This window comes from Fusarium keratoplasticum, chromosome 8 (assembly GCF_025433545.1).
Source record: "Fusarium keratoplasticum isolate Fu6.1 chromosome 8, whole genome shotgun sequence".
Classification (NCBI taxonomy): domain Eukaryota; kingdom Fungi; phylum Ascomycota; class Sordariomycetes; order Hypocreales; family Nectriaceae; genus Fusarium; species Fusarium keratoplasticum.
Window position 1 is genome coordinate 3,131,765 of NC_070536.1, and position 24,034 is coordinate 3,155,798.

Sequence of the window (24,034 nt, forward strand, 5' to 3'; positions counted from 1 at the left end):
AAAACAGTAAGACGGCAAATCTGGCATCCCCGGAGACTCATTAAATGCAAAATGCTTGGTATTACCAATCTTGGAGAACAAGCAAGTCAGTATCAACCCCTTCTCAACATGTCAGTGAACTGATCCTTGTTCCAGCCCCAAACCCCGGTCCATGGATCATCAGCACTTCTCTCGATAAGCCGGACCCACGGACGCGCAGACACATTAGGAGCCATGTGATGCGTGGAAGAAACACGCGTGCTGATAGACGTGCGAGGGCAGAAGCCCAGTCTCAGTCGAGACCCGCTGAGGCTTCTGATGAGGGACGCTGGCGGGCGATTTCAGACCGAGATTGGACCCATATCTTCCGAAAGATTGCACCAGAGCTTGCTTTGGACCGGTACGGGTTTGAGATGAAGCCTTACATGCTAGATCTCATGCATCAAGGCATGGAGTCCCCTTTCCTTGTATTGTATCAAAAAGGTTCTGACACTTAAAAGCTTTTACAACTGCCAAACCCTGTATCTATGCGGTCGATATGAAGCTTGTCAACGAGACTGAAACCCGGGTCTTTGACCTGTCGGATATCCACACCCACCGAGCCACAATTCATTCAATACTGTTCACTGCCCAAGCATTTCAGGACCTTTCTCTGGGGCAACCCTGTGGCAAAATTGCGCAATTTCACCTTGGCAAGACCCTTCATCATCTCCAGCAAAGCCTCAATGATAGACATGGCGCGGTAGCCATGGCCACCATCGCGATTGTGGCAATGCTGGCATCAGCCGCTGCTGTGTTTGGGGATTTACAGACTGTCGAGAAGCACATGGATGGACTTTACCGGATATTCGAGCTACGAGGAGGAGTGGAATCTCTTCAGCACGGAAGCCTTGTACAACACAAGGCCCAGCGGCAAGCCATGGCTGATCACCCACTGGTTCTTCCAACTAACTTGTGGCAGACTTGACCTCGCCCTCGCCATGGGAACCAATCGCAAGCCGCGGCTCTTCCCCCAAGACATCTCTTGGGAACCGCAAATCGCCCCTCCAGGGTGCACCACATGGTGCAAGGAACTCGAGGCGACCCATCCATCACTTGATCCAAGACTGCTCGCCGTCTGGGCTGATTTGAAGTGCTACTCCAAAATAGCGAACCGCGCCCAATCTGGGCTTGAGGTAAAGCCAGACCTCTTCTTATCGCTAAGCACTTTTGTTCCGAATCGGTTACTTCACCTCGAGTATGATAGCACGTCACTGGCTGAACTCATGAGGCTGTCAATGTTGGCGTACATCAAGGGTCTTCTCTTTCAAATACCTGGTATCGGCAGGAATATGCGATACCTGTCGGATAAGTTGAGTCTCTCACTACAGGCTCAGCAGTATCCGCCACCTCCAGAGCATGTGCGTTTTGTATTCTGGGCCTTGTTCATCTCAGGTTTGTCTGTCTTTGAGTCGTTCGACCAAGAATGGCATCGCACAGCCGTTGCAAAGACCGCATCGACACTTGGCGTTGGAGACTGGGCTCAGGCAAAGAAATCCTTGGAGAGTGTTCTGTGGGTTGATCGGATCTACGATACAGGGGCCAAGACTGCATTCGAGGGACTAAATGGTGTGACTTAATGATGGAGGTTTGGGAGAGACGTGCCCCACCGGCACGCGACTCAATGACAGCAGCTGGGTGTGTGTTGAGACAAAGACCGATATTTATACTCTCTTTTATTCGTTTATACCTAATTATCTATCCTTATGAAACATGGCCGCTCACGACGTTGTGGCAAACCCAGCACTGAAGGCTTTCAATTCTGGGACACCAGGATTGCTGGCCTCGAGGCCAGTGATGATGGGAATGTCACCACCCACCAGCAATCCTATGTGGTAGCTGAGGAGAGGAAATAGCGAGTCGTCGAAGCCAGTGATCTCATTCGTGTTGATGTGGAAGGGCACCATCTGAGTGGCATATCAGCCATCTCCTTTTGGGCCTCGGGCACCTTTCTCATGGTAGCAGGCATATACGGCGCGATCCAAGGCATCATCGACTCGTATCGCGCCGAAGGAGGGTCTGCTGCTTGGTCATGTGCGGACAACTCAAACTCCAGCTAGCCTTGAGCGTTCTAGCTGGCTACTGCATATTACATGTATCTGAAGCAGACTGCGCTTTGCTAGCCAACTCCAACACACAGCCTACTTTTCTATGTCTCATTCATATCGGTTTTCTCCGTTTTCGAGTCTTTACATCAAGAGGAGCACCACAGAATTAATCCAAGCAGCATTGACATTTGTGCCCTAAGCTTGGGCTCAAGAAAAGAACGTCTTAGGAAGTGTTCTGCGTTGCCGGGATCTACAATGCAGGGGCCAAGGCCGTATTCGTGGAGCGTTTCTACTAAGATCACCGATTCAACTCATCCTAGAAATTGATGTTGAATTATGCGTTGCATTTTAATCACCAATTCCATCTCAAGAAGGCGCCATTTCTTACTAACTTAGAAGGTTCATCTGTAGTACGCGCCGTCACGTGTCAGTTCTTGGAGAGCGTCAGACAAAGGTTGCACGCCAGCAGCCGCAGCCGCGTTCATTTCTGCCTACACCATCACGACCAGGACGATGGCGACGATTCACATCCTGCGCCATGGGCAGGGGCGCCATAAGTATATGCACTTTTCCCCTATGGCCAAGTGTGAGAGCTAATTGATGCAGCGTCCAGAGAGGCTACCCATACAGAGATCCTCCTTTGACAGAGGTTGGGTGCGAACAAGCCAAAGCCGTGCGACGAACCTTGACCGTGAAGCCCGATCTTATCCTGGTGTCTCCTATGACCAGAACCATTCAGACCATGAATATCGTGTTTGGTCACCTCTTTAACGACTCTTCTGGGGGCAAGAAAGTCGAGGTTCAAGTCTGGCCCGAGTTGCGTGAAGCGCATGACGCAATCTGCAACAAAGGAATATCGCGAGCAGAACTTGCTGCCAAGTTTCCTCATCTCGACTTTTCAGCATGTCGCAGGCAGTGGGATTACTCGGGGCACAGTCCTGAAAGAGCGACAGCTCGAGCTGAGAGAATTCGGCGGCGCCTGGATGCCCTTGCTTCGTCTGGCAAATACAAGAACATCTTTTTGGTCACTCATCGTGGCCTTGTTGCGTTTTTGGTGCAGGGTCCACGGTTTAGTGTCTGCGGTATGAGCCCATGAAACCACGAAGGAATTCTTACTGATAGCAGTTATACAAGAACATCGCTCGTATCAGTTTGCTTCCGGGGAGGAAGTAGACAAGAAACGGCTTGGCGTGAATATCGATACAGGCCTAGAGCAGGATTTTGGTCCGACCTTGCTGGTTCCCAAGATTTCGGGGGATGCGGCTAGGCTGGGGGCGTGAATGTGATGAGAAGTGCAATTAGGGTACAGGGCACAGTTCTGCTTTATGGGAATTATGGGGGCGCAACGAGGAGTTAGGGCGGCCGATTCTTGGTGTAGTCGGTCCTTATCAAGTCGAGTGACTGTTTCCGGGGCAGAGTAATAATGAGATTCGAGGAATTTGTTTCGCTCCTTGGTGACAGCTGCTCTTCAAGTGAAGACCAAACTGGTTACTGTGAGATAAATCGGAACTAAAAATGAACCATGCCCTCCCTTTATGAACCAATGAGCAAAAAGAGAAGCCATGCAATGCTCGTAATCAATCGTTTTTATAGGAACAGCCCGATGCGGGGGTCGAACCCGCAACCTTGAGATCGCGTACTCATCACCCAGTGGGTATCTAAGAGTCTCACGCTCTACCGATTGAGCTAACCGGGCGTGGCTCTGATTGGTTGAGCGGAAGGGTCGCAGTTGGACACCAAGCGCCTGAGTTGCCGTGGTGCCTCGGTCTCATTACGACATCAAATATGAGATTGTGACTTGAAGAATGAGTCATTAATAATCTTGTCTCATCATTACTATATATGGCTGACTCAAAGCTATTATACTCACAGAATTCGCCATTTAAAGGACTTCTCAGTTTTGGAGTGTACAATGCTTCCGAAGTAGTCAACACCACAATCATCTTTATATGATCTGATTCCCGTTTCTCCGTAATCATTCCAAGATACACGCCATTGCATATGAGATACCATATAAAACCCTAAGACCCAACTTACTATTGAACCGACCTTTCAGTGACAAACAGCCGTTTTCTCGTACCTACCTACGTTGATCAGTTCGGAGCATCCAGCTACCCTGCACTGTCACGAATCAAATGCCGTTCTTGGCCCACTTACCAGCACAGATTCTCATGTTCGATTGCCAAGGGCTACCTTTTCCAAAAATGGCATACAAGAATTCTTCCCCAAGCCATCTTTTCGGGAGCTCGGTCACCTGGAAACGTTGACATGATTTGTAATTCGATCATGGGATCACCACACGAGGGCCACCGCCTATACGATACTCACATCACCATCCGGGGAGCCTGAGTCTGACCTCCCCAAGATTGAGTTGAGCCCTTGCCTTGCTTGACCACTCAGGCACACGCGTATCAATCACTTCTCTCAGGGACAAGACCCTAGTCCAAACTTTCTTTCCCGTCCCCGATTCCGCTTCACCTGCATACAAGGCCAAGCGCGTGGCAGAACTTTATCTCCGGCCCTATCAGCCGCTTTGATCTATGTCGCGTCGTGGCGCGGATGGCGTGAGATTCCACTGCGCCTTGGCCAACTTTTCTTTTTGATGTCTGCCTAACCATTGGCCCCGTGAACCGAGAGAGCCGTTTCATCGTTATGTTGTTGGCCTGTATCATTGGCTTATTACCGAGGTCTAGCCAACTCCGTTTTTGCCGTGCAAACGATTTGTCTTGTTGCTGCGGCTGAGACAGTCCACAGCCTAGATCTGGCCTGGTCCCAAGGCATCGATGTGGGAGTGCCCTGACGTATGCAGGTACCAGAGTCAAGTGTTGATTGTGTAGGGTGGACTTGACTGATGTTAAAAGTACAACGTCAAATACCCGAATCGCCTCATCGCCATTGATTTTTAACCTAGCTTACTTTTCTGATTTGTACAGGGGTCGATCTTGAAGTAAACCCATGCCGGGAATCATCATAGTGGCCTCCAGTTGAGTGCTTGCGCACGATTCCCATCGCTGCCTGCTTGCGCGTGCAGCATGACCGCTTTGTGTAACCAATAATAGTGCGCAAGCATTCCTATACAAGCTTTCAAATCTCGTATCCGAAGCTGTAAAGACACTATACTACTCAAGGATAGCTTCAACCACTTGGCAGAGGCCCTACCAACGGCCATTGCTGCGGAACCTTGGGCAGCTGCGTGGTGAGACAAGGCGACCTCGTATCTGATCCTTTTTGAGAAAGCAGGCCGTAAATACGGCAAGAGCTGCGCCGATCCGGTAGTCTCGGAACACAAAAGCAGTGGTGGCGGATCTGTCTTGGCTCTGAGTGTCAGATGCGGTCTCGACCTTGGTATTAAGCGAAGACCTGGCTACCGCCAGTGATTCATGAAACAAGGTAAAGCAGTCGGGTACGAAGAGACCCGAAAAGCCTCTCGTTGCACAGAGATGAATGAGACTGTGGCTTCCTGACGCTCCTGGTTGCTGGTGATGCGCCGGAAGCATTCTTGAAACAGGGGATACGTGCTTGTTTATCAATATGACTCTGCGGTGGCGAATGGCTTGTGTTGAGGATGAGATGTCTTGGATTTTTCAAAATGTCGTCAGTGATTGACTTGGTTGGGTAGTGTTTCGTTTGCCTGCCGGAGGAGATGAAAGAAGATCCAGTTTTCACAAAGGGTAGGGGAAATGAATCTTGTTTGCTTTTCGAGTCTCAGGGACTTTTTTTTCTAGAGTTCTTGGCAGGACGGCTCAGGTCTGAGGTTTTGAGATGGTCACTTTTGAGCTGTCATATCGACAGTCGGCGTCGGGGCCGAGAGACAACTACCCGGTGTTCATGAGTGATCTTGACCGTTTTTGGTCGCCACAGAGATCATCGTCTCATTCAGGGGGTCAGATCATGCGCTGTTGCCACGAGATAAAGTATGACTACCTCGCTCCCTCGATAGTTTCACAAAGATGTCATTAAAACGTATACAACCCGTCATGCCATGCTTATATCGATCATCCTATATTTCCATATGATAGCCGGATCTCCAGCTCCACCGACGTCAGTGTCTCGATCTCTTACTCTTCATCAGCTAAAACCGTAACCAGCGTACGAATGCAGTCAACCACAAAGTCTTCTGACTCCCCGACCATACAGATCTTCGTCGGGGACCATAGTGGAGCTTGGGGCTTGCCATGTGTAACCCCAGATCATATCGAGCAGGGTCCTGATCTAGTGAGGCAGTGGACCTGACCGTGTGATATCACACACCGGAATGTCTTGCCAAAGTATCAAGTATTCTCCGAACGGAGCTACTCCGCGCCAATCACAAGCCCGGGAGGAAATGCGATCTACATTAACCCAGTATTAACCCAGTAGTGCAACGCCTGCCAGCTGGGATAAGCTTCTACTAGGCAATGTCATCCGTAGACGAAGGAGTTGGTGTTTGGAGTGGGCTATCCCCGCTAGTGTAACGTCAGACTATCTGGTGCTTTTATGTGTTTGAGGGACTCATGATGGCCAGGTCGAGACAACAAGTGAGACTTGTCCGCTAGCCCGGAGTGACAGACCAAGCTGGTGGACTCGCCTGGGCTTCCATGGCTGCTGATATTCCCGGCATCCAGGGCAAGAAACCGAGGGTTATGCCTAGGCTCTGTGACGTCTCCTTGTTTCCGCATCCAGAGCTGTATTTCCGCCATTGGAGGATCTGCTATTCCCCAGAAACTTGGCTTGTAGTGGCTATACATGATTGCCATGCTCGTTAAGCCCTCGCCACATTGTGCACATCATCTGCATTACTACATCACTGCTAACGTCTATGCAGAAGCACCCACGGGACCTTGCAGCTCGCTATCCGAAGCGTGCGTGCCGTCTAGTTGCCCTGTCACACACACATGCCGCGACATAGCCTCGTGCTTTCTGTTCCAGATTTCGTTACTCTATACTCTTTCATTTGCTGTGTGTACATTCATCATAACAAGGCACAAGTCGTCGCGTCAACGGGTAGCTCTCCCGTGCTCCCACATTCCAGCGCCAGAGTCTGGGCCAGCCGGCCCGCCTGTCCCCAACCTTGTGCCAAACGCTTTGGGGTTTAGCTTGTCTCATTCCATGCAGGAACGTGGAAACAACACTTACGGAGAGGAAACAGCATCGATCCACAGCGGGTACGTCCGCTTTGGCATGATGGCTTCCACCTTAGCAACCCAAATCCAGGTGCTTTTTGTGCACAATGGCTTTGTAGCTTGGGGTGCAGTTTCCGCATACTATTCATCGTCGAGAACAGCTTTCCTCCCCAGGCCTCGACGCTGCGGGCCTTGAGGTGCCCGAGTCCGGATATGAGGTGGGTCGAGAAAGGATTGACAGGCTTTATAATTCTTTGGTGATATCTCCTTCGTTCCTGAAGCCTCAAATCGTTCCTTCACTACATTTTTGCGCGTCTAATATTCTATCTCTCCTTTTCGTATGCACGTTGTGCATGCGCCGCAGCAACAATGCGGTCCTCTTTGACGACGGTGCTACGGCACCTCCTCTTCGCGACTCTCGCGGGGACATCCCGCGCTTTCCTTGGTGTTCAAGATGATAGGTTAGTTCTTGGTATTAACAATGAGTATTCAGGTGTTTGTTATACGTACGTATCCGTCTATCCAGTCCTTGCCGATATTCCCGACTACATCACCGTCACACAATCATACAAGGGCTCAGTCAAGACTCTACAAACCGTTCCTCCGCAGGGCGATGAACCAGGTATTGTCATCGTTCAGGAGCCGGGCGGTACTTCATCACCAGAGAACACAATCATTTCAGCATCAGATGGGGGTTCTTACGTGATTACACTTCGCCCACATAAGGGATCAGTTTCGATTACTTCAGCCATCACAAGGGTTATTCCACCAACAGATGGTAACCCTGGAGAGGTCATTATCGAAACCCCAGGCGATGGCACTTACGAAACCCTTCGACCACTTACTCTCGAACCTCACGGCACATCTGGATATGTCACAGTTCTCCAGCCACTTACTAACGCAGAACTCTCATCCATTGAATGGATTACTCTCTCACCCAGCGGAGGACAACGTGGTTCAGTCATTATCCACGTTCCTTCCAACACACTCACTAGAGGCAAACTCGAACCTCTCACACTCGAGCCTGCTAAGATCGGTGGTTTTGTCACCGTCATCGAGGCGCATGAAACAGTTTCAACAGTCATCCGCGTGACTATTGAACCGAGCGGCAAAAATCCCGGTACGGTTCTTATTCAAACACCAGCTTTGGCTTCTCTCCAAGCTCTGGGACGCATCGAGGCCCAGACGATCACTCTACAACCTGAAGACGCGACTGGTTATGTCACTATTATCGAACCAGCTGAGGGAGACGTCACGCCCACAGCTCCTATTAGAATTACTATTCCTCCGACTGGCACCAAGCTCGGCACTGTTTTGATTCAAACACCCCCTGGAGTTAACAACGCCGATCAGGGAGGACCAAAGGCTACTCTACCACCAGGTGCCACGGCTCCACCAGGTGGCTCAGATTCTGATGGATCAGTATCTTATACTACCATTACCCGAGTTGTCACGGACCTCGATCTTGGTGATGGCGGTTCAGGCGATGGGTCTGGTAATGGTTCGAATGATGGATCAGAGGACAACTCTGGCGACGACGCAAACGGCGATGCGGCAGCTGGAGGCGACGGCAACGACGATAACGGGCCACGACAAACGGTCACGATTCCTCCCGAAAACGGAAAATTAGGAACCGTTCTCATTCTCAGGCCAGGACGCTCAGGCGATTCTGCCACTGGGCAAGACGGTCAAGACAACGCCGTGGAAAGCTTGTCCGGAGATGCCCAGCAGTCTGACTCTGCCAACGGAGACTCCGATGATGAGGATTCAAAGTCTGGGAGAATAGAAAATGACGGCGAGGAAGATTCAGATGATCAGTCTGGCGATTCAAATTCTCCTGGTGCCAATGCAGGCGCCGATGGCTCAGACGGCGACAACGGCGATGGATCTTCTGGCTCTGGTTCAGGTTCCGGATCGAAATCTGGCAGCGGCTCTGGCCAGCAAGGCCAAGGCAATGACTCAGTAGACAATGATTCAACTGGAGGTGATGATAACTCAGGAGGAGATGCCCAAGGAGGCAGCGGTTCTGGAAACAATGATCCCGACGATCCCAACTTCCGCGATGGCCACGGCAAACACAATGGCAACCATGACGACTCCGATGGCCATAGGGGTGGCTCTTCAAATAATAACTCTGGAGGAAGCGGATCTGGAGATGGTAGCTCCAGTGATGGAGGTAGCCAGGGATCCGGAGGAAACGGAGGTTCTGGAGGCGACAATGGTCAAAACAACTCTGGAAACGGAAATTCAGGGTCTAACAACGGCTCTGGAAACAACGGTTCTTCTGAATCTGGAAACTCTTCTGGTGGCTCCAACTCTGGAAATGGTCAGTCCGGCAGCGACAACCAGTCTGGAGGTTCAGGCAATGACGGAGACTCCTCGAATAACTCAGGCGGCTCTGATTCGCCCTCCATCGGCGAAGTCGAGAGTAACGACTCTGGAGATGGCTCTTCAAGGGGCAACTCTGGAGATAGCTCTGCAGACGACGACGACTCCGGCTCTGGGTCTGGGTCTGGCTCCAACTCCAACAATGGCAATAGTTCCGGAGGGTCTGGCTCAGGGGGCAACAACAACAACGGTGGCTCTGGACAAGGCAGTTCTGGTGGCCAGTCTTCAGGAAACAATAACAACTCTGGAGGTAGCGGATCTGGTTCCAACAACGGTGGCTCCGGCTCAGGGTCCAACGACAATGATTCCGGAGATGGCACCAATGGAAACACTAGCGGCACAGGAAACTCTGGCAGCGGAGACAACAACTCTGGCTCTGGCTCTGGAAACAATGGTTCCTCTGGCGGGAACGGTTCCTCAGGCGGTGGCCAATCGGGAACCCCTCAGGGCGGAGACAACTCCAGCCCAGGCTCTTCAGGAGGCAGTGGGTCTGGATCCAACAACAGCGGCAGTGGCTCGCAAGGTGGATCGGGATCGGGCTCATCAGGGTCTGGATCTGGTGGAAACGGAAACGGTTCCTCTGGTGGGAGTGGCTCTGGGTCTAATAATAACGGCAATGGATCCTCTGGAGGTGACGGCAATGGATCTGGATCAGGGTCCGGCAGTGGGTCTTCTGGAGGTAACAACTCCGGAGGAAGTGGATCAGGGTCCGGCAACAACGGCTCCTCCGGGGGTAACGGTAACACTTCTTCAGGAGGTTCTGGATCAGGGTCAGGAAACAATGGTTCTTCAGGTGGCACCGGATCCGGATCAAACAATGGCAGCGACAACGGTGGTTCATCGGGAGGTAGTGGATCGGGATCCGGAAGCACCGGCTCATCTGGAGGGAACGGCAATAATTCCGGAGGAAACGGATCGGGATCCAACAACGGCAATAGCTCGGGATCTGGCAACAACGGATCTTCTGGTAACGGAGGAAACGGTAATAGCTCCTCTGGTGGCAATAACTCGGGATCGGGATCCAACGGCAGTGGAAGTGGTTCATCTGGAGGCAACGGCAACCAGTCCGGAGGCACCAACAACAATGGTGGCTCTGGCTCTGGGTCCTCCGGGGGTGACGGATCCGGATCCGGGTCTGGTAATGCATCGCGCTCGGTATCTGCATCTCCAAGCCCTGGTGGCAAGCTCAACCCCGATGACGACAATAGCTCTGGAGGTGCTGCCCCTACAACTCGAGTCCCCTCAAACAACGGGTCAGGCAATAATTCTGGCAACAACAACAACTCCGGTGGTAATAACTCTGGAAGCAACGGATCCGGAGGCAACTCACCAGGAAGCAACGGCAACTCGGGCAATAACAACTCCGGTGGAAACGGTAGCTCGAGCGGCGGTGACAACTCTGGAGGTGATGGAGACGGATCTTCTGGAGGTAATGGTTCTGGGGCTGGCTCTGGCAACGGCTCTTCAGCATCCAGGAGCTCGACTCGTGCCCCTAATGGTGGCGCTACGCGACCCCAGCCTCATCTCCAGACCACAACTTCCCGCTACACCGTCACGTCAAGTGGTCAAGTTGTCACGCGTACTTCGGTCATCGTCGAGACAATTAGCGACTCGGGCGACGGAACTGGTACATCCAGTCATCGTTCTGCGTCAGTTCGTGGAGACAGCTCATCATCGCATCACGGCTCAGCTTCCAGTCATTCCTCCAGGCCTCATATAGCTGCCTCTGTCGCTGGAACCCCAAGACCTTCTCAAAGTTCTAACGGCGGATCCGGTTCTGGTGGCGGCTCTGGTGATGATGAAGAGTCTACTTCCGGCAACGGGCAGGCTCCTTCGGCCACCTTGACACCTGTGGAGCAGATCATTCCTTCAGCTGTAACCACCGTTTCAGGCGGATCGGCTTCAACTAACTCGAGAGCTGGATCCAGTGTCAGTCAGCCATCCGCCGGAGGAAACAGCCAAGCCTCCAACTCTGCTGGAAACTCGGCCAACAATGGTGCTGCATCCAGTTCTGGTTCCCGAGCTGCTTCTAGCTCTGGATCTTCAACCAACACTGCAGCATCTAACGGCAACGGCGGAGCCGGTGGTTCCAATTCCGCCTCTGCCGGCAATGGAGGAGCTGCTAATGGATCTGGCTTCTCATCTTCACTTCCAGCCAACACGAGAGTTGCAAGTGGTTCTGCAGCTACTGCTTCAGGCCAAGGAAGTGGTGGAGTTCAGGCATCCAGATCCGGGGCTGGATCCTCTGGTACAGGTACGCCTAACCAGAACAACGGTTCAGATGGCGATGATGACTCTGGCTCAGGGGGTGGATCCAATGCTTCGAACACCGCTGGATCGGCTGGCGGTCGAGCTTCCAGCTCTCACTCCAGCTCGCATGGCTCGCACAGTTCTACTGTCTCGGGCGTAGTGGCTGGAGGTGCCGTGAGCTCGGGATCCGCAGGTGGCGCTTCAGCAACAGGTGCTTCCAACTCGGCTCACCACTCTGGTTCTGCCCATGGCTCTTCAAATACAGCACATGGTGGCAGCCAGGCCTCCACACCTAGTGGCTCCGGCCCTGATGATGATTCGGGCGATGACGATGGAGCCCAGCAAGGAGGGAATGGCTCCAACGCCTCTTCCACTGGCGCAACAGGACACTCAAGCTCAGCTCACCACTCTTCTGGATCTTCGCATACTGGTTCTGGCAATCAGTCAGGTTCTGTTGATGGAGCCAATGCTACTGGTGCTCCTCAGGGTGCTGGTGGATCAGCTCACAGCGGATCGGCCGGCCATGGCACCCACACTGGTGGCAACTCAGCGTCTCCCTCCAGCGGCCAAGGCCAACAGCCTGGAGATGATGACGAGGAGGAAGAGAACAATGTCCCCGGTTCAGGTAGTTCTGATCCTGCTCATACTTCAGGAACTGGTGCCCATGGCTCTGCCCATAGTACATCTCACCCCGTTTCGGCTCACGTCAACAACGCCTCTGGAACACACGCATCAGGTGCTGGCGCTTCTGCGACTGGTGCTGGTGCTGGTGGCGACGGCGACGGCGACGGCGACGAAGATGGTGGTGATGATGACGGTGGATCTGGAAACCAAGCTTCTCACACAGGTTCAGGCTCTGTCCACTCGGCTCACGGAACTGCCACAGGTGCTTCGGGAGACTCTCATGGAGCCTCTCATTCGAGCAGTTCAGGTGCTTCCCATGCTTCCGGCACAGGTGTAGCTGGTGTCGGTGATGGAGATGGCGATGACAACTCTGGAGATGGCGACAGCTCTGAAACTGCAACTGACGACGACACTGCTTTCCTCACACCCGAGGTCCCAGTTCCTACTGGCGTCCCCTCGGACGATGGTGATGACGACGATTCAGGAGCTGCCCAAACCGAGACAGACGACTCTGGTGCTGGGTCTGTGACTGATGATGAGACTGCTTTCATCACGCCCCAAGTTCCAGTGCCCAGTAGATTCTTGACTAGTGCTAATGGTGGTGATGATGATGACGCCTCCGCAACTCAGGATGATGGAGGCTCTGACGAGTCCACTACCGACGACGCAGATGCTGGAGGGACTGGCACTGGAGACGATGACGGATCTGCAAGCGAAACCGAAGACTCTGGGTCAACAGCAACTTCTTCTGGAGCTGGCTTTGATGACGAAGATGAAGATGACCATGATACTAGTTCAGGCATCACAAGCTTCACTTCTGGAGCCGCAGCTACCGGAGCTCATCATGGCGCTACAACCATCCCAGCGACAAACGGTGGCAACGTCACCATTTACAGACCTGGTTCTCGCCTCGCCTTCCACACTATCTACATCGCGCCCACATCTACTGAGCCAGGAACCGTTATCATTGAGACGCCAACCATGGGCCCTCTGGCCAGCGGCGGTGCTTCTGCTTCGGACGGTGCGAAGCCTAACGTTACCATCTACAGTGGTGGATCTGGGTCGGTCACTCATACGTCCTTTATCCCCGCCACTGGAACTGATGAGGCCGGCACTGTTATTATCGTGACGCCTACTTCAGACCCCGACGATGAGACTGATGGGGATATCACCGGGTCTGTGAGCACAAGGCACCACGTTACCATCATCAGCGGCGGCCCAGGCTCTGTTGCTTATACAACCTACTACCCCCCGGCCAATTCGGATGGGCAGGGCACAGTTGTCATTGTCACCCCGACTGCAGACCCTGGTGACGGTGATGATGGCGCTACAGCCACGGATGATGATAATAATTCAGAAGCCACTGGAACCGACGGCTCTCCTGAAGACGGCGAGACTGGAAGCAACTCCTTCAGCATCAGGCCCAATGTCACCGTCTACAGCACTGGCACTGGATCAGTTGGTCACACGACTTACCTGCCAGCTACTGCCTCCAACGAAGCAGGCACAGTTGTCATTGTGCGTCCAGCTGGCGATGCCACTGAGACCGACGATGGGGCCGGTAGTCCTACTGTGACCATCTACAGTGGAGGTCCAGGCGCGACAGGGCATACCACCTACGTCCCTCCCGCAACCTCGGGCGAGGCCGGTACTCTATATATCATCACACCAACTTCGGGTCCTGAAACTGAGACTGGTGATGGAGATAACACCCCAGCTGTGACGATTTACAGCGGTGGCCCCGGCTCAACGGCTCATAGCACCTATGTCCGCGGTGCTTCTGGTGAAGCTGGAACCCTCTACATCGTCACTCCTACTGGTGGCTCTCACAGTCACACTTCTGGGCATTCTGATACCCACGCTGGTCGACCTACTGTCACTATCTATAGTGGCGGTTCTGGTTCGACTACTCGCACGAGCTATGTCGCCCCAACTGGCACAGATGAGGACGGAACTCTCTATATCATCACTCCCACTACCGGTCCAGAATCCGAGACTGACGGGGAAGATGATGGCCCTACTGTTACTGTTTACAGCGGCGGCCCTGGCTCTAGTGGTCACACATCCTTTGTCCCTGGAGTCTCGGGCGAACCGGGTACTCTTTACATCGTCACCCCCACTTCTGGTCCCGAAGCTGAGACCGATGATGGAGACGATAGCCCTACCATCACTGTGTATAGTGGAGGCGCTGGCTCGAGCGGCTATACCACCTACGTCCCTGCAGCTGAGTCTGGGGAAGCTGGAACGCTCTATATCGTTACGCCAACTGCCGTTTCACGTGAAACCGTCACCATACGCAGTGGCGGCCCCGGATCAACAGGTTATACGACTTATGTGCCCGGTGTCTCGGGCGAGCCAGGAACTCTTTACATCGTTACTCCAACATCTGGCCCTGAAGCCGAGACCGGGGATGGAGACGACAGCCCGACTGTCACCATCTACAGCGGTGGCGCAGGCTCAAGTGGCTATACTACCTACGTCCCGGCCGCTGAATCTGGCGAGCCCGGAACACTCTACATTGTCACGCCGACTGCTGGCACCCATGCTCACTCTGGTAGCAGCCATACCGGAGCCCATACCGTCACTGTACACAGTGGTGGCCCTGGGGCAACTGGCCATACAACGTATGTGCCGGGCGTTTCAGGCGATCCAGGAACTCTTTATATCGTTACTCCAACCTCTGGATCTGAGGCTGAGACTGATGATGGAGACGATGACGCCCCTACAGTCACCGTCTATAGTGGTGGCTCAGGCTCAAGCGGCTACACCACCTATGTTCCCGGTGTCGATGATGAGCCTGGGACGCTCTACATCGTCACCCCAACTGGCGATTCCGAGACTGATTCTGATGGCCAGCCCACTGTTACTATCTTCAGCGGCGGCCCCGGGGCCACTGGGCACACCACCTATGTGGCAGGAGTCTCAGGCCAACCTGGCACTCTTTACATCGTCACACCCACTGCTGGCGCAACTGCAGATGATGATGAAGATTCCGGAAACCAGACTGACAGGCCTACCGTGACTATCTACAGTGGCGGCCCTGGTTCCACGGCACACTCTACTTACGTGTCGGGCGTTTCGGGTGAGCCTGGCACTCTTTATATAGTCACACCTACCGCTAGCGTCACTGGAACAGATCTCGACGACGCCAATGAGACTGATGGCCCTACTGTTACTGTCTACAGCGGTGGACCCGGTGCAACTGCGCACTCAACCTTCGTCTCAGGGGTTTCAGGCCAACCCGGCACTCTCTATATCGTCACGCCTACCTCAGGTGTCACTGAGACCGATGATGCAGGCGAGGTCAGCCAAACGGGAGCTGGTAATGTTACTATCTTCGCGGGTGGACCTGATTCAACCAGATACACCAACTACATCCCCCCGACTGCTCCTGGAGAATTAGGAACACTGGTCATCATCACTCCCACAGCTAGCGCGTCTGCTACCGATGATGATTCAGGAAGCCCAACTGTCACCGTTTACAGCGGCGGTCCTGGTTCAACAGCACACTCGACCTATGTTGCAGGCGAAGATGGTGAGCCAGGCACCCTGTATATCATCACCCCGACTGCTGGTGCTGCCGAAACTGATGATGACTCCGGAACTCCTACTGTCACTATCTTCAGTGGTGGCCCAGAGTCTACAGGACATACTACGTACGTGCCAGGTCTCTCAGGCGAACCCGGGACTCTCTATATCGTTACGCCAACTTCTGGAGCTTCACCAACCGGTGATGATGATGAGGCTCCAACTGTCACCATCTTCAGCGGAGGCCCTGGTTCTACCAGACATAGCACTTACCTCGCACCAGCCGAGTCCGGCCAGGCAGGCACTCTCATAATTATCACACCTACAGGTGCATCTGCGACCGATGATGAAGACTCAGGAACTCCCACAGTCACCGTGTACAGTGGAGGACCTGGATCTACGGCGCACACGACGTATGTCCCTGGTGAGGACGACGAGCCGGGCACACTCTACATCATTACACCGACTTCCGGACCCGCTGCAACGGATGACGACGATGATGCTCCAACTGTCACGGTCTTCAGTGGAGGATCCGGTGCAACCGCTCACAGCACCTACGTGCCAGGCATTTCCAACCAGCCCGGAACATTATACATCGTCACTCCCACGGGCGCATCTGCCACAGATAATGACGACTTAGATGTTCCTACGGTTACTATCTACAGCGGCGGACCCGGATCGACAGCGCACAGCACCTACGTTCCAGGTGAAGACGATGAGCCAGGCACCCTCTATATCATCACTCCTACCTCTGGCCCGTCAGCCACAGATGATGATGACTCAGGGTCTCCCACCGTTACCGTGTACAGCGGAGGTTCAGGTTCAACTGCGCATTCCACGTATGTTGCTGGTGTTTCTGGCCAACCAGGAACCCTTTATGTGGTCACTCCTACTTCTGGAGCCTCTGCCACGGATGACGAGGACGCTGGCAGCCCTACGGTCACCATCTACACTGGAGGTCCAGGCTCCACCGGTCACACGACCTATCTGCCTCCAGCAGCTTCAGGCGAGCCAGGAACCCTCGTTATCGTCACCCCCATGGGCGGAGCATCTGCAACAGATGACGACAACGTCAGAACTCTCACCGTTACGGTCTATAGTGGAGGACCAGGTTCAACCGCGCACACAACTTATGTCGCAGGCGAAGATGGTGAGCCAGGAACTCTATACATCGTCACACCCACTTCTGGGGCCTCCGAGACAGATGATGATGACTCAGGAAGCCCTACAGTCACCGTTTTTAGTGGTGGGCCAGGCTCAGCCGGACATACCACCTATGTGGCTGGCGTTTCAGGACAACCCGGAACCCTCTTCATCGTTACCCCTACATCTGATCCCTCTGCTACAGAAGACGATGATTCCGAAACCGTCACCGTCGTTAACGGAGGCCCGGGTGTATCTGGACACACTACTTATGTCCCAGGCATCTCAGGTCAGCCCGGGACTCTGTTCATCGTCACTCCGACGTCCGGCGCCTCTGAGACGGACGACGATGATGGCTCAGGAAGTCCTACTGTTACTGTCTTCAGTGGTGGGCCAGGTACAGTTGGACATACCACGTATGTCCCTGGCGAAAACAATGAGCCTGGAACCCTTTTCATTGTCACGCCCACATCTGACCCCTCTGCAACGGATGATGATGATTCTAGAAGCCCAACCGTCACTATTTACAGTGGTGGGCCTGGCTCAACAGCTCACAGCACGTATGTTTCGGGGGTCTCCGGGGAACCTGGAACCCTTTATATCGTCACGCCCACTACCGCTTCTCACAGTCACACTTCTGGACATCATGGAGCTGGCGAGACTGTTACCATCTACAGTGGAGGCCCTGGGTCAACTTCGCACTCGACTTACCTTTCTCCAGAAGCTTCAGGCGAGCCAGGCACTCTCATCATCATTACCCCTACTTCCGGCGCCACTGCTGGTGTTGAAGATGATGATGACGAAGTGACTGGAACCCACAGTGGAACTCACACCGGGCACCACACTGGAGGCCAGACCGTTACCATTTATACTGGTGGCTCTGGGTCGTCTGCTCACTCGACCTACGTCCCTCCAGCCGAGTCTGGCGAGCCCGGAACTCTCATCATTGTCACACCAACATCCGGCTCTCACACTTCTCACCATGCCACTGAGACGGGTAGCCATACTGGACGGCGTACCGTTACTATCCACAGTGGTGGCCCTGGCTCGTCAGCGCACACTAGCTATGTTCCAGGTGAAGATGGCGAGCCTGGAACCCTTTATATCGTCACTCCGACTTCAGGTCCCGAGGCTTCTGAGGATGTCGACGACTCGGCATCAGCGACTCACACAGGAGCCCACAACATCACCATCTTCACCGAGGGACCTGGCTCGACTGCACACACGACATACATCCCACCGACATCGGGCGAGCCCGGCAAGGTGGTCATTGTCACGCCCGCATCCAACCCTCGATCTGAGAGCTCTGACGCCGACGACAACAGTCAGCCAACTGTCACAGTCTACACTGGTGGCTCAGGCTCAGTGGCCCACACAAACTACGTCCCCGGTGAGTCAGGTGAGCCTGGAACCGTCTTCATCGTCACGCCTACCAGAAGCCCTGCCGCTACCATTTACAGCGGTGGTTCCGGCTCAGTTGCACACACAACTTACGTCCCAGGCGAGGATGATGAACCAGGAACTCTCTACATCGTCACTCCCACTTCAGACCCGGGTCGTGCTACTGCCACGGTTTACACCGGCGGACCGGGCTCAACTGCACATATTACCTACGTGGCAGGAGAAGATGGCGAACCTGGAACTGTCTTTATTGTCACACCTACCACAGGCGCGGGCAGGGCAACGGCTACCGTGTATAGCGGTGGGCCAGGCTCTACCACCCATACCACATATGTACCGGGAGAGGATGACGAGCCAGGCACCCTCTACATCGTCACCCCAACCGGTGCTTCTCGAAGCCCTGCCGCTACGGTTTACAGCGGCGGATCGGGGTCCACTGCGCACACGACATATGTCCCAGGAGAGGACGACGAGCCAGGAACGTTGTATATCATCACACCCACTGGCACATCACAAGTTCCTGCCGCTACCGTGTATAGCGGTGGTTCAGGTTCAAGTGCACACACGACGTACATTCCCGGCGAAGACGATGAGCCAGGAACTCTCTATATTGTCACCCCTACTGGTTCTTCACGAAGCCCTGCTGCGACCGTGTACAGTGGTGGGTCATGGTCAACGGCGCATACCACGTATGTTCCAGGAGAAGACGATGAGCCTGGAACCTTATACATCGTCACTCCGACCGGCACTCCTGGTAGTCTCACAGTTACTATATACAGCGGAGGCCCAGGCTCAACTGCGCACACTACTTACGTCCCTGGAGAAGATGATGAGCCAGGAACCCTCTATATCATCACGCCAACTTCAGGCCCAGAAGCTGAGACTTCTGGTCACCACACAGGCCCCGCTCACCACACCGTTACCGTCTTCAGCGGAGGCCCTGCTTCAACTGCCCACACCACGTATGTCCCAGGGGCCTCTGGTGAGCCTGGTACTCTTTTCATCGTGACTCCCACCGCGGGCGGGCCTACCGTCACTGTCTACAGTGGTGGCCCTGCCTCGACTGCCTACAGTACGTATGTTGCTGGGGAAGACGGCGAGCCCGGCACACTTTACATTGTTACGCCTACCTCAGGTCCTGAAGCCGAGACCACTGGTGAAGACAGTCCCACAGTCACCATTTTCAGCGGAGGACCTGGCTCGGTTGGGCACACCACGTATGTCCCTGGCGCTTCTGGTGAACCTGGCACTCTTTATATCGTCACTCCAACCGGGGGCGATTCAGACGGCCAAACCGCTACTGTCTACAGTGGTGTACCTGGCACAGCTGCCCACACCACATACGTGCCTGGAGTTGACGGCGAGGTCGGCACCGTCTTTATCGTTACGCCAACGGCAAGCGTTTCGGGACGTCATACCGTCACTATCCACAGTGGTGGGCCTGCTTCTACGCCACAGACCACATATGTGCCAGGTGAAGATGGCGAGCCCGGCACTCTGTATATCGTCACACCCACTGGAAGCTCTTCGGGACGCCAAACCGCTACTCTTTACAGCGGTGGCTCTGGCTCCGTGGCCTATACCACTTATGTCCCCGGAGAAGACGATGAACCAGGCACGATGTACATCGTTACGCCTACTGGAACCTCCTCAGGGCGTCAGACTGTCACTGTTCATAGCGGCGGGCCTAGTTCCGAGGCATACACTACGTACGTGCCGGGTGAAGACGATGAACCAGGAACCCTCTATATCATTACTCCCACTGGAAGCCATTCAGGAACTAGCACCTCGACAGGACGCCACACAGTTACTGTCCACAGTGGCGGACCAGGTACTGTGGCACACACAACCTACGTTCCAGGTGAATTCGATGAACCAGGAACTCTGTTCATTGTCACGCCAACTGCAAGCTCGTCGGGCCGCCATACCGTCACAATCCATAGTGGCGGACCCGGAACCGCTGCGCATACTACTTATGTTCCCGGTGAGGACGATGAACCAGGCACTATTTACATCGTCACGCCCACTGGAAGCTTTACAGGGCGCCACACCATTACTGTCCATAGCGGTGGCCCCGGAACCGTCGCACACACCACTTACGTCCCGGGCGAAGATGATGAGCCAGGTACCCTATTCATCGTCACACCTACTGCTGCAAGCTCTTCGGGTCGGCACACTGTTACCGTTCACAGCGGCGGTCCCGGTACCGCGGGCCACACGACCTATGTTCCAGGTGAAGATGATGAGCCGGGCACTCTATTCATCGTCACGCCTACAGGGGGTGATTCAGACAGCCCTACTGTCACGGTGTACAGCGGTGGGCCAGGCACAGTTGGACACACTACATACGTGCCAGGCGACTCAGGGGAACCCGGAACCGTTTTCATTATTACTCCCACTGGAGGTGATGATGAGAGCCCTACTGTCACCGTCTTCAGTGGAGGACCAGGCTCTACCACCCATTCTACATATGTCACAGGAGCCTCGGGTGAGCCTGGAACACTCTACATCGTCACTCCTACTTCGGGCCCCGACGCTGAGACTTCTGATGGTCTCGATGATGAGGCGACTGGTAGCCCGAACGTCACCATCTTTACGGGTGGTCCCGGATCGGTTGCTCACACAACCTACATCCCCGGTGAAGACGACGAGCCCGGAACTGTTATCATTGTCACTCCCACCTCAGGTCCCGAAACTGACACCTCTGATGTTGATGATGGCATCACCTCTGATAGACCTACCGTGACCGTCTTCAGTGGTGGCTCAGGCACAGCTGGTTATACCAGCTACGTCCCTGGTGAATCGAACGATCCGGGAACCGTTTTTATCGTCACCCCGCAAGGAGAGCCTCATTCTTCTTCGGGCGGTACACACCACGGAACCACGATCGCACCGTCTTCCGCCGGTGGCAACGTTACCATCTACAGAGCTGGCACTCGATCAACTACAAGAACCATCTTCGTGCCCGCTACAGCCTCCGATGAAGCCGGCACCGTCATTATCGAGACCCCGACCGCGGGCCCGGAGGAGACAGAATCTGGAAGCATCACTTATACAGATAGCCACACGGCTGGGCACACCACAGTTGCGCCAGATCATGGAAGTGGAAACGTCACCATCTACAGAGCCGGAACTCGCTCAACTTCACATACCGTTTTCGAGCCCGCTACTGGATCCAACGAACCGGGAACCGTCATCATCGAGACACCAACGGTCCCTGTCACCAATTCAGCTGGTGAGACCACATCTCCCGAGATTGCAAACTCGACCATCATCCGTGGTGGCCCTCACTCAACGACACATACAATCTTCATCCCGGCGACAGCTTCCAACGAGCCTGGAACCGTCATCATTGAGACGCCCACTGTCCACATCACTGATGGACCTGCTGAGACCACGACTGCCTCTCCTTCTGGCATCGCCAACGTGACTGTTGTCCGAGGAGGTACTCTCTCAACCACTCATACCGTCTATATCCCTCCTACTGCGTCGAACGAGCCCGGCACTGTTATTATCGAGTTGCCAGTTGTTGGCATCACGGATGCACCCAGCGAACCCACTTGGACACCCTCAGACGACGATGTCACCATCATCAGGGATGGTTCCTTGACAACTACGCACACCATCTACATCCCTCCAGCTTCAGGCCAGCCAGGGACAGTCATCATCGAGACTCCTACTGCGGTGCTTGCTACCAACTCTGCTGGTGAGACAACGCTGGTGGATACTCCAGGTCACAACGTCACCGTCTTCAGAGCTGGTACTCGCTCAACCTCACACACCATCTATGAACCCCCGACCGCCGATGGTGAGCATGGCACTCTCATCATTGAAACTCCGACTGGGGATCATCACACTGGAGCATCTGTTACCAGCCACTCTGGGGACCAGACCTCTCTCACACCTCAGGCTGGTGCCTCGTCTGCAGGCCTGTCTTCAGAGACCGGCGCCAGCGATGGACATTCAGGCAGTGTCACGTCCCATACTGGGGCCTCAAGTGATGATTCGCATACATCTCACACCTCATCACATGGATCTTCACACTCAGATGCTTCGAGCACATCTGGTGTCCTTGTCGATGTTGAGAACATCTCCCAAAGCTCATCCAGCACTAACTCGGGAGCCGGGTTCTCCTCCAGCCATTCAGGTTCTGCATCTTCCTCCACCGGCTCGTCAACTGCTTCTAGTGGAAGCTCCGGAGCCTCCACCAGCTCCTCTGTCGCTCAGTCAACATCTAGCCACGCTTCAGACTCTTCGCATGCCAGCAGCTCCTCTACGGATGCCAGCACCACTTCCAGTAGTGTCTCGACAAGCTCACACTCGAGCACATCGTCCGCCAGCTCAGCTACCAGCAGTAGTTCAGCGGCAGTTTCAACCTCTAGTAGCTCTGCTCCTGGCTCAACTTCCAGCAGTTCCATCGCAAGCACCTCTTCTAGTGCCGCAACAAGCTCGTCTAGTAGCGCCGCTGCTTCCACCTCTAGCAGCTCCGTTGCAACCACTAGTAGCTCAATCTCAACCTCGAGCAGCGCCACAAGCACTTCAGTTAGCAGTAGTTCGTCAAGCAGCTCCTCCAGCTCATCCACCACGCCCTCTTCGACTACGAGCTCTAGCTCATCAAGCACCAGCAGCACAAGTATGTCAACCACAGCACCACCCACAACTACAAGCAGCAGTTCCACCACGTCCACTACTTCATCCGTCAAGCTCATGCCCACTTTTGACTGCAACAAGATGGGTTACGCCCTCGACGGCCGCCGACTCGTCATGGTCAATTTCGCCGACGGAAGCAGAAGCGCCATTGGTTACATCGGTACGGACGGCGGGTTCATCAATGCCATCGGCTTCAACAAGCTCGACAACTACATCTACGCCATCATCACCGACCCGCTACTCGATATCCTTCTGGGCAGCCTATTTGGCAACCAGCCTGGTTCTTGGCTCATGCGTGTCGCAAAGAACGGAAATTGGGATGTTCTACCGTATCGCATCGACAGTACGAGCATCACCCTGGGTGACATTGACGACGTTGGCCGTTTCTGGGTCTCAGAGGGAGGTAGAAAGTATTTCCAGATCGACGTCAATCCGGCATCTCCAACTTTTGGCAGCACCATCACGTCTGGTCTCTCGAATATGGGCATCTTGTCTGGCGTGGGTGACTGGGCGTTTGTACCGGGAAGCGGAAACTACCTCTACTCGGTGCAGTTCTCGCTCCTGTTCACCGGCATTCTCTCCACCAATGTCATCAAGTTCAATCTCGATACGATGAGATGGGAGCTCCACAAAACATGGGGTATACTCAGCGTTCTAGGCGGCGGCCTCGTCTGGGATATTGTATGGGGAACTTCCGACGGCATGCTGTATGCTCAAGAGACTGTTCTTGGAACCACCTGGAGATTCAACATCCGCAGTCCCAACACCAATCCGGTTGCTCTGCCTAAGGGTGGAACTCTCCTGGCGTTGACAGGAGACGGTGCCAGGTGTATTGGCGCAGCGTCATAAGTGAAAGGAGGAAAAATTGGGGGCGGCAAGATT

At 54.2% G+C, this 24,034-nt stretch overlaps 3 protein-coding genes across 3 annotated transcripts; all 3 read left to right on the forward strand.

Annotated features, from left to right (window-relative positions):
* Positions 1-51: 51 nt before the first annotated feature.
* On the forward strand, positions 52-1,598 carry NCS57_01077600 (uncharacterized protein; the record flags this gene model as incomplete). Its single annotated transcript, XM_053060510.1, has 4 exons — positions 52-85; positions 136-426; positions 480-891; positions 941-1,598. 4 exons carry the CDS (start codon positions 52-54, stop codon positions 1,596-1,598), a joined length of 1,395 nt encoding a protein of 464 aa, XP_052910904.1.
* Positions 1,599-2,567: 969 nt separating this feature from the next.
* On the forward strand, positions 2,568-3,346 carry NCS57_01077700 (uncharacterized protein; the record flags this gene model as incomplete). Its single annotated transcript, XM_053060511.1, has 3 exons — positions 2,568-2,623; positions 2,673-3,148; positions 3,192-3,346. Exons 1-3 carry the CDS (start codon positions 2,580-2,582, stop codon positions 3,344-3,346), a joined length of 675 nt encoding a protein of 224 aa, XP_052910905.1. The 5' UTR covers positions 2,568-2,579.
* Positions 3,347-7,537: 4,191 nt separating this feature from the next.
* On the forward strand, positions 7,538-24,001 carry NCS57_01077800 (uncharacterized protein; the record flags this gene model as incomplete). Its single annotated transcript, XM_053060512.1, has 2 exons — positions 7,538-17,661; positions 17,731-24,001. 2 exons carry the CDS (start codon positions 7,538-7,540, stop codon positions 23,999-24,001), a joined length of 16,395 nt encoding a protein of 5,464 aa, XP_052910906.1.
* Positions 24,002-24,034: the final 33 nt, after the last annotated feature.